Source organism: Piliocolobus tephrosceles, chromosome 3, assembly GCF_002776525.5.
Source record: "Piliocolobus tephrosceles isolate RC106 chromosome 3, ASM277652v3, whole genome shotgun sequence".
Classification (NCBI taxonomy): Eukaryota; Metazoa; Chordata; class Mammalia; order Primates; family Cercopithecidae; genus Piliocolobus; species Piliocolobus tephrosceles.
In genome coordinates this window covers 75,362,075-75,372,602 of record NC_045436.1, presented here as the reverse complement: position 1 = coordinate 75,372,602, position 10,528 = coordinate 75,362,075, and the positions used below count along the sequence as shown (strand labels likewise).

The window sequence follows — 10,528 nt, the reverse complement described above, 5'->3', positions numbered from 1 at the left end:
AAAATATTTCACAAATGAAGAAACTGAGACATTCACAGGTTACCTGACTTACCCACAGTAACAGTAGTTATGACCACAGCCAAAATTAGACCTCATGTTTTCTGCATGTGTGTGTGCATGTGTGTTTACACATGGCCCCCTTGGCACCAAGAACAGAAAATTCCCTGATGTATTATTAGTTTAAAGATATGCTAATCTTGGGAAATGGTTTTCATTTTCCCAAAATGCTGTCTGTGTCTGCGTGTTGACCTTTTAATAAATTCACTTTCCTTTCGTCTAGTCTTTCCTTATTTTACCCACCCAGTCTTGCATCCCTCCTTCATCATGACAACAGGGATTCACAACCCAGCGATGTAGACATTTCCCATAGAAAGGTAAACAAATTCATAGCAGCTCGAGTTCTTACACACACTATTAGAAATTTAAAAAACATGTTATAGGCTCCATCATCACTTTGAATATCTACAAATTTTGCTTTGCATTTTTTTTTCTAAGAGAGTTTCTTCCGGTATCGCCTCACCACCCTTGTCAGCCACCAAGATGCAGGCAAAGAAAGCACTGTTGCAGAATGAGTTTTCGTGGAGCTTTTACTTTCTGTTCCACTGCAAAGGAGTCACACGCGCTCAGAACATAAAGCAGTTTGACGGGCGCTGACAACCCCAGGACAGCAGCGGGCTGGAGCACTGAAAAAGCTTCATGCCTTCTTCCCCAACCAAGAAGGACTTCAGTTCGAGCCCGCACCGGCTTCGTCAAACGCAAGACCCGAAGTCGTGGAGCGAGTCCAGTCCCAGGGAATACGGCTCAAGCTTTGCCAGCGCGGCGAAGAAGGTGGCAGGCGGCAGGCTGAGCTCCACCGGACACAGCCAAGTGGCCCAGGGCGCATCCGCGGCATTCCCGGCGTCCGGGTCTGGCGCACCGCGGGAGGCAGGCGCGCGGCCCCTCTCCGCAGCCGCTTCTTCCTCTGGTCTCTCTCGCCTCGGCTTCAGCTGGCAAACCCACAGCTGGTCTCCACCTTCCGCCCTGGGCGCCGATCTGCCTCCAATCCTTGCTTACATAAGGCGGGCGGGCGTGCTCCCGCCCCCCTAGCGGAGTTGTGCTGCGCCCTCTACGCCTCCTTGCCGAGCGCCTTCGCGCATCCGTGCGCCCTACTCTAGGATGTGACCCTCTTTGGCCACCCAGCAGCGACAGCCGGGACATCTCTCCGCCGGCGTGAGAACACTGAGATTGGAGACCAGAGCGCCTGACGGTGCCCAAGCTTCCTCCCTCCGTTCCCTCCTCCTCCCACTCCCCACTTCAACCCCCACCCCCACCCCCGGTGTCTGTGTGTGTTCCTCACAGGCGAGGGGACCCGGAGAGCAGTCTAGACTCGGCGTGCGGCGGAGCTGCGGCTGCTCCTGCTGCTGAGGGGAGCGGCGGAGGTGGCCGCCTTGCGCCTCCCTGGACTTCCCAAGTGGGGGCAGAGCAGTCGCTCGCGGGAGACGTCAGTTAGAAGGCATTGGAAAAGAGGGACCTTCAAACTCCTCCTCGGCGTCTCCTCTCCTCCCCCTTTTGGCGCCTGCCCTTGGAGAAAGTGGAGTGTGGCGCTTGGTTGTCGTTATTTCTTCGGACTGCTTCGCGGTGCACGGATTCAGCTTCTGCCCAGTGGGGCTTTCAGCTGTTTGCGCGTCTCTCTGTTCCCCCCTCCCCCGGCACACCTCTGTCTACGATGAGGAAAGGTCTGCGGGCGACAGCGGCCCGCTGCGGACTGGGACTGGGATACTTGCTGCAAATGCTCGTGCTACCTGCCCTGGCCTTGCTCAGCGCCAGCGGCACTGGCTCCGCCGCCCAAGGTAAGGGGGTCCGCCAGGCTCCGCGGCCACCTCCCTTCGCTTCTTCCTTCCCTGCTTCCTCTCCTCCTCCCCAATTCTCCTGACTTCCTCAATTTGCCTCATTGCTCTCAACTGGAAACCACTCTAAATTCCACTTTCCCAACTAGTCAAGAAGCTTTATTATTATTATTATTATTATTATTATTATTATTATTATTATTATTAATGTTTAATCTATCTTCCGAGATGGGCACGAATGGACCGGGGACGAACGGGGTGTGGACACGCATCCGATCCGTCTCCATACGTGTGGGAGCCTGGGGTGTCTTGTGCAGTTTCGGCTCCGCAAGCGCACGTTGTTGCATATTGTACACACGGAGGTTTGGAGGGACTCTCGGTGCGAGTCGCTGTGTGATATACCGTAGATGCATCCCGAAGCGCATAAGGCACGGAGCTCCTCGCGCTGTGCCAAGGCTGGGGTAGCAGGATCTTCATTGAGTCTTTGAGCACACTAGACCCCGAAGGGCGCTCAGCTAAGGAAATGTGCCCATTACTGTCAAGGACTCGAAAGCATCCGTCCCCCTCGCCTGCTGCTTCAGGTGCTGTGGAAATACACAGCCCACCCGAATCCGCGTACCCGGCTGGAGGCAGGCCCGGGGTGTGCATGCCTCTGCACTCATACATACCCCAATTCATGCCTGCCTCCCACCAGGGGACGTAGAAATGAAAATCCCAGAGCTCTGGGGGAACCGGCTGGTTGTTCAAACCGAATCCGAAACTCCCCGGGGTGGCCGACCAGTTTATAACTCTGACATTTTAATTTAACGCCTGTGAGCTTTAACATAAGTGACCGGAGCCCTGGGCGAAGCCGGGTTGGGAAGTGCGTGGCCGGGAGTTGGCGATGGGTAAGGGAGGAGGGGAGGCTCAGGAGCTGATCGCCCGGCTCCCTTCTTGTTCCCCTAGTTTGAAGTGTTAGCAGCAGCTCCCAGCCTTCCAAGCCAGGGAAGCTGACTGGAACGGAGCGGAGAAGAAAGAGCCAAGGCTGACCCCTCTGCGGTCTCTCTCGGGTCACCTGCGCCCCAAAACTTCTGGCCAAGCCCAACTCCTACCTGGGTCTCTTAGCCCAGTTCAGTGGTGATAGCCGGCTCAGGCGAGGCGGCTCAGGCGAGGCAGCTCAGCTTTTCCTGGAGAAAGAGAGGATGAAGGAAGCTTAGGCAGCATTCAGAGGCAATTCACGAATTCTCCCCTCACTCTCGGTTACTATTATTTCCAAATTTGGAGAGTAAAGGGAGGCTCTACGGTAGCCCCAACTCCCCAGGTAACGTTCAGACACCCTAGGGGTTCCGGAGAGCATTCCCTCTGATCTTAGAGAGGCGCTGGGGATGGGGGTGGGGTTGTTGGAAGTGGAGGAGAGCGCCTAGCATAGGAGTGTGGTCTGGGTGGGGAGGTAAGTGATTAGCAAGGCTTTGTGAATTAGCGATAGCTTCTTTGGGAGTAAATTTTCCTGCTGCCCTGCTAAGTGGCCCTGCTCATAAATCCTTCCTTCCCTTCTCACCAGATGCCTCCCATCCCCGAGGTTCTGCTCTTGTTTTCTTATGCACACTTCCAGAGTTCATCTGTCTGTCCATTTAAAAAGGAATCTCCACCAAGAATCATGGCTTGTGGATTTCCTAAAATTGATAACAAGTTCTCAGGGCGCTAGCCAAGGATGCTTAGAGGGGGGTGTTTGGAAGCTTAAGTGAACAACCTGATGAATAGTCGTGGAATCAACCGCGTGACTCCCTGTGGAATTCGCCTGCTGTTACTGGGCGCACAAAGGACTGAGCCATGGAGGTGGGTGGTGGGAGAGGGGGACGGGACACGGTGAGAGAACTGTTTGGGAAAAGGACAAGTTAAAGTCCCCAAAGATGTCAAACAAGAGATAGGATTCCTGCTGAGAGCTTACAATAACCAAATTAAAAAGACTGGGCAGAAAAAGGATCAATAAAGATAATCAAACAGGAGATTGTAAATGGATTAATATTGAAAGAAGAAGGGAGAAGAGATTAAAAAGAAAAAATGCTTAGGATAGACTGTTTTCCTCTTGCACTTTTTATAGAGTAGGCAAGTTAAAGATTGGAGACTGAGTCTCCTCTTAAGTGGAAAAGAAAACGTACTCTGTTGGGTGTGTGCATTTCACTGCAGTTCTTGTCCATTTCGTTTATTTAGTTCCTTCAGTTCTTGATTAGCGGAATTTTTGCTTGAATCTTATGGTCTGTAAAATGCACTATTCTACCACTTTTGTCTTTGTTATCCTCCATGTTCCAGGGTACCAGCTCTTCCTGTGTTGTCTGTTAGTTATCAAAGGAAGGATAAAGCACCAAACTCCACTATCAGCTACTATCATCACTGCAGTACGTTACCCCAGCCTGTTTATCTTGAGCCACTATTAACACTTTCCTCTCAGAGTCACACATTTTATAAATGGTCTGATGGTCAGACCTCCTTTCCCTTCTTATTCTTCTTCTTTCTGCTTTCCTTGGACTAGAACACTAGCCCATACCCTCAAGGTATGATTTCCTTGTGATGATGACTTAAAGATCCAAATGAACTATTTCTTATGAATGAAAGTCCAAGTGCAATTAACATGGGAAAGTTAATTTAAGCACTTTACAATGTGGATGAAGTTTTCCTTCTGTTGTTGAAGTACTGCAGAAATTAGAAGTATGTATATATCTTCAGATATGATCAAGGAAACAACAGATATTTAAGATAAAACATAGAATAGGCATTATTTGTGAGTGTACTGAGTTTTGTAACTGTGGTTTAGACAGCAGTCATTTTAAATAGGTCCTTGGGAAATTCTCTAGGCTGTAGGCAACAACTTTCTCCTTTCTGGCTATGCTCTAATTGTTTCATTCAGGATTGCTGGGAACTCCTAGCTCCAGGGAATTTGCAGTGTTTCTGACTTCCAAGAATGAAAGATTTTACTAGTAAAAGGCAGTGTGTGTGTGTGTGTGTGTGTGTGTGTGTGTGTGATCAGTGTGCTTCTGAATTAGGACCCTCCTAGTTTATAAATGCATTTTATCTGGGCTACACAGCATTGGTATGCTGCTTATCTAGCACCAACTAGTGTTTGAGTGTTAACACCACCAAACTCAGGACAAAAAATTACTGAAGTCTCTAATCAGATTGGGATAATTCCCTATTATCTTCATAGTTTAAAAAAAAAAAAAAAAAACATATGTCTTCCTACAAAAGAGTAAAAATTCCTTTATGCATGTTTGCATATTGGTGTGGTATAAACAGACAGTCAACAATGAAGACAACTAAAGTTCATTACAATTCTGTCGTATACGTTTCCATTGTAGGAGTACAGAAAATTTATGAATTTACATTAGGAATATACAATAAGGAAAAGTAGGCTAGTTTACTTCTGATGAGAAAAAATAATTTTGTGTGTTCTAGCTTAGAGAATGCTTAAAAGCTTCAAAGAATAAACTTTCCAAACACTTGCAAAGAATTAGGAATCATTAGATTATAACTGACATTTATTGACTCCCTGTATTCTGGATACTGAGGGTAAAGAGTTAATTAAGACAGGGTCCTCAAATGCCTCCTATTGTAGTTTGGGAGCTGGTTGTCCTAGTCAGAATTCGTACGGGTCTATTTTAAGCAACCCCCCTAAGGACATGAACAGGGCATGAGCTCTACTAAGCAAACCCTCTTAGCTTATTTAGAATTATTGTTGAGACTTAAATATAACTGTTCTCTAATGTATGCTAGGTTCTCCAGTTAGTGCAAACAGCAAGTGTGCTCTATTAGGCCTTAACTGCGTTTAGCACTTTTCTGATTTAGGTCATGGCTTTGCAGGAGCAGCAGAGGGAGTCACTCTCAGAAGAAACATTAAAATTACAGGCTGCAACCACTTCAGGAAGATAATGGGGAAAATTGTGGGGTTTGAGATTGAGCCAGTGCTATTGCCTTGCAGTTTTAGCCTACATATTTTTTTTAGTTTGACTTTTGTATTTGTGGCAGTTAAAAACAAACCTGTTCACATTTCCTCACAAATTAGAAACAATGTTTTCTTTAGATAAAGCATGGTATTAGAAGTAAAGTTCTTAAACAATTATTGTGCACTCATGTTGCATCCCAGACTGAATGCTATTTGTTGGAAACGGAATGTTGTGAGGCAGTTTCAGCCCTACAGGAAGACAGAAGTAGAATCATGGAATTATAATTCACTTTCTTAAGTATAAAAGCGGACACAGGTATAGTACTTTCTGGATTCAGACATCCGAAGACAGTAAACATAGGTCAAGCTAGGATTCTAATGTGAGTGGTGGTGAGGGGTTCTAAAATTTCTACACAGAAGAACTTGTGAGCAGTGATTTGGCTGGAAGTTGTATGTTGTTGAAGCTAAGTTTGCGTTGCAACAGCATTTTACTTAGATTTAATGCAAGTTTCATCTGGCTCTGGGGAGGCAGGAGCTAAGAGCTGTTAGTGGTATATGCCCATTCTGTCAGTTAACATGGTGCTTACCAATGCTTCATAATACTGCTTCCAGCACCTCCAGCTCTGTGACTATGAGCAAGATATTTAACGTTTCCGTGCCTTAGTTTCCTCACATATAAAAATGAGGATAATATATACTACAGGTTACAATTAGAGAAGCATTTAGCTCATAGAATATAAGTATTATTCCTTAACTTCCAATTCTACAAACCATTGGCAAAGAAATCTAGATGTAAAAGAAACTAAAGGTCAATAATTTTGAACTCAGAGTCATGATAGCTGCTGACACTGCTTCCCCAAAAGCAAGAAACGGAGCTGTCTGAAGAGATGCTCCAAAGTAGATCATTGTAAACTCCTGAACAGAGCACAGTTCTCTGAACAGCCTGTGGGAATCTCATTCCCTTCCACAGCCTCTTTTCTTCCCTTCTGTTCTCTCTGGGAAAATTAACCTCCTATTAGTTCTAAAAATGCCATGTTAAGTCACTGCCAGTTAAGTCCTTGCAAGAAGCTTGTCCTTGACTTTCTGTTTTCTCAAGGAATACTGCAAGATAACTTTTCATAAATCCATGAACACTATTACAGAAAAAAGGTACACCCCAGGGTTTCTGATAAGGGTTTGGGGAAAATCAGACCTTTATGTGAATGTGGACAGTTTTTCTTTAAAAGAAAATGGACACAAGTGTATACTCTAAATAACATAATTGGTTGTGTGTTAAAACAAAATAAATAAAAAATAGGTCAACATGAAGGCAAAGCAAATTCACCAGAACCTTCATTTATTCAAACTATATTTGCAATAGGAAGTTTTGTTATCCTAATTTAAAACAGCATAGATAATCTAGATGACATATATTTTGGTGAAATATTTGCATTTAATTCTTACTGTTTAATGGTTATTGCTATTCTTTGCATGTTTGGAGCAAATGTTTTCTGTCAAACTTTTGAGATAAAATAAGAAATTTGTAGGGCATTTTATGTTACTTACAGTTTAGATTTTTCACCTACAAAATTGTCATTCTGCTTCTATTATTGGTTCTGGTTCTGCACTCTTTCTTTTTTAACCTGACTTCTTAAACATATGTATGGATGCTTCTTTGGTTTCATTTCTTGCTTGGATTTGTTATTGCTTATGTATTTGTGAAGGAGGGCTACATGAATATGAGACCTTTGGTATTATTTCAGTATCTCTTAGCTCAAGGATGTTTTACTCACAGAAACTCGGTGCTGTTTTTTATGCTACTTTGAAGCACAGTAAGTTTGCTTTGAGCGATATTCAAACATTAATGTTTCCCTTTTTTCTAGTTTTTAAAAAAGAAACTCAGTAATGGGATAATTTATAGTTTCTCTTATTTTAAATATTTGTTATTTTCAAATTTATGGAGATTTTAATAAAAACATTTTATAGTAATACTTTTATGAGCTAACACGATCAGAAATAGAAAACTTTTTTTTTTTTTTTATCCTGTCTACCTCTGTGGAACCACCAGAAGAATTTCTGCCTTTTCATGAAAACCCAAAAACATATATCATGCTGCAGATATTTGGACTCTTTATGAACAATATGTTTGAAAATATTGAGCTGAAATTTCAGAATTAAAAACAAAAGTTTTGTGTTGAAGTTGTACTGTGGTTTTTTGTTTTGAGCATTGCTGCTCCCCCGAAAGTTGCTCACTTAGGAATATATAATGAGGTTTTGAAATACACAGAAGAATGTTTCCAGATTTTATAAGTACTTAAAACATACCTCCCCTTCTACATGGAGTATATAGTGTTAAAGTTGCCATGACATTAATTAAGTTGAAGTTATAATTTAAAAAGTGAGCTATAGCTTTGAAAGTGCCAAATGTGCAGGTATTTGTCCTTAGGTCAGTATAGTTTTTATGGCAATGAGCAGTGATTCAAAAGTGCTTTGTGTGGCAAAAGTGAAGTGTAACATCTGAAATCCCCCATGTTTGGGGAATACCCTCTTTTAGTTAAATAACCAAACACATCTCATTGCCAACGTGGCAGTGGAATGTGAGAGTCAGGGGAGCCAGGTGAAACTTCATTACACAGATATGCCTGTTAGAGTTCTTATTTTAAATACCAGGGCTCACAATAATCATATTAACAGATGATATTGATTACTCAGTTTAACACCAGAGTTACCAGTCTTACTTATTTTAAAATGTTGTGAGGATAGGGGGTTTTACCTTCATTAATCATGTTGTCATGTGGATCCTGTGGCTAGTTTCATTTCTCAGCAATTATGAGAGCTATAAAAATGCCTCATGTAGATGACCATGGATTATATCCCCTTCTAACTGAGGATGTGAAACAACAGAAACTCCCTGAGCACACTTAACAAGTTCATTGATGCATGCTAACATTTCTCAGTTTTAGTCAATCTCTGAATTGATTATTTAATCATGGACTGCCTGAACTCTGTTCTTATTTATTGTTGTCTCTCTCTTTTTTTCTGTTCGGAAGAACCACCTTATATGTGGATATTTCTTTGCAATAAAAAGAGAGTAGTGCTTGTTTATTAAAATGCATCTACAGTACAGTCGGAAGGGATATATCCGTAAATAGAAATATATCCATAAATAGAAATGCAGGTTTTCTCAAAATTTAAAAAACTTAGAGTATATAATAATATAAAAATGTAGTATGGAAGTAAAGCACAGCATTTGTAGATAAAAGCGATCATTTTAAATTAACTCATAATAGACATTCTCTTAGATAATAGAAGTTTAGTGCAATGTAATAGGGTACGTGATATAAAAGTATCTACTTATAACAACAAGCAAAAGAAATTCACGTACAGCAGTCCTCCCTTAAATACAGGAGATATTTTCCAAGAGACCCAATGGATGCCTGAAACTACAGATAGTATGGAACTTCCATCTACACTGCTTTTTTTCATTTGATAACCAAGATAACTACTAAGTGACTACCAGACAGGGAGCCTATACAGCATGGGTACATTGGATGAAGGAGTGATTCATGTCTGAGAGATTTTGTCACGCTACTCAGAGCTCCACGCACTTTAAAACTTATGAATTGTTTATTTCTGAAATTTTCCATTTAACATTTTTGGACCACAGTTGACCTCAGGTAATTGAAACTGCAGAAAGTGAACCGCAGAGAAGCAGGGGGACTACTTTATAGAACTAAAGGTAAAAGGAGCAATTTGGGACTCTTCTATTCTCTATGAATTTGCATATTTGTTACTTGTATTCAAATTCAATATTTTAAATAATTCTAATATCTTTTTGGAACTTCATATGGCCTTAAAAACCCATTGAAGAACTAGATCAAAGATTATATTTTAGCCAATGATATTCCGTAACTTTTATAGAAACTAAAAATGATAATCAGTGACAAGAGCACTGTTATTATACATGATTTTCGGAGATCTGTGTTATTACTAATCAAAATCAAACAAGTAACCAAATTATTACCACAACAAAATCTTTATGATTGGAAATACAAAGTAAATAATGGTAATTTCACTTTGAGCTGTATGTCTATGTGAAATATGTTGACATTAGAATTTCGCTTTTGATTAAGGGAAAATGATACATTTTATCTCACTGAATAAAGTGTTTGGCAAATATACACATTGTAGCCACCCAGTGGAAGTGCTCAAGTTTAGCAAGCAGCAATCTTGAAGTCATTCTAAATGAAACATTGATTATGGTGCCTGTCATTTTATTTAGCAACTTTCCTTTTTCCTTCTGGATCTCCTCTATGAGATGATGAAAGAATAAAGTTTAAAAATGTGTTAGGGATCAAACTCAAGGATTGAAGGAGGCTCAGACATTTCCCGCCCTGCCTCCCACAGCCATCACCCACAGAGCATGCAGGGTGGTGGAAAACAGAAGCCCATTTCAGTAACTGCTCTCAGAAGCTGAGGAAAAACAGACATGTTCAAATGATTTATTTGTGCTATCTGGAACAGAGACCCTAAATCAGTATTTCATCATAATATTATTCAACAGGCCCTCTGACTTGAAATTTCTATCTAAATAGAATCTTGATTTGCACATATTTCAATTAACATAGCAAAAGAATTTGGGAAGTATTTAAAAGGTATAAACTTGTAAGAAGTTTGAATTGTATTGGAACTATTTGGGCAGGATGTGCTTGTCTGAGAAATCTAGACTTAAATCAATGGTATAGCAGTATCCTCCAGGGGTTTTATAAAATGCTACTTCCTAAGCTACTCTGTTAAGTATTGTTGT

The 10,528-nt window shown here is 41.9% G+C and overlaps 1 protein-coding gene across 2 annotated transcripts in view; it reads left to right on the top strand.

Moving 5' to 3' along the window:
* Positions 1–1,551: 1,551 nt before the first annotated feature.
* The window catches only part of UNC5C (unc-5 netrin receptor C), a 382,817-nt gene continuing 373,840 nt past the window's right edge, over positions 1,552–10,528 (top strand). Inside the window, exon 1 of one of the 2 annotated variants that reach the window (XM_023193335.1) lies at positions 1,552–1,829. In XM_023193335.1, coding sequence (XP_023049103.1) covers positions 1,706–1,829 — 124 coding nt within the window. In that variant the 5' untranslated portion in view covers positions 1,552–1,705. The remainder of the gene's footprint in view (positions 1,830–10,528) is intronic. The other variant, XM_023193334.1, reaches the window with a different exon arrangement.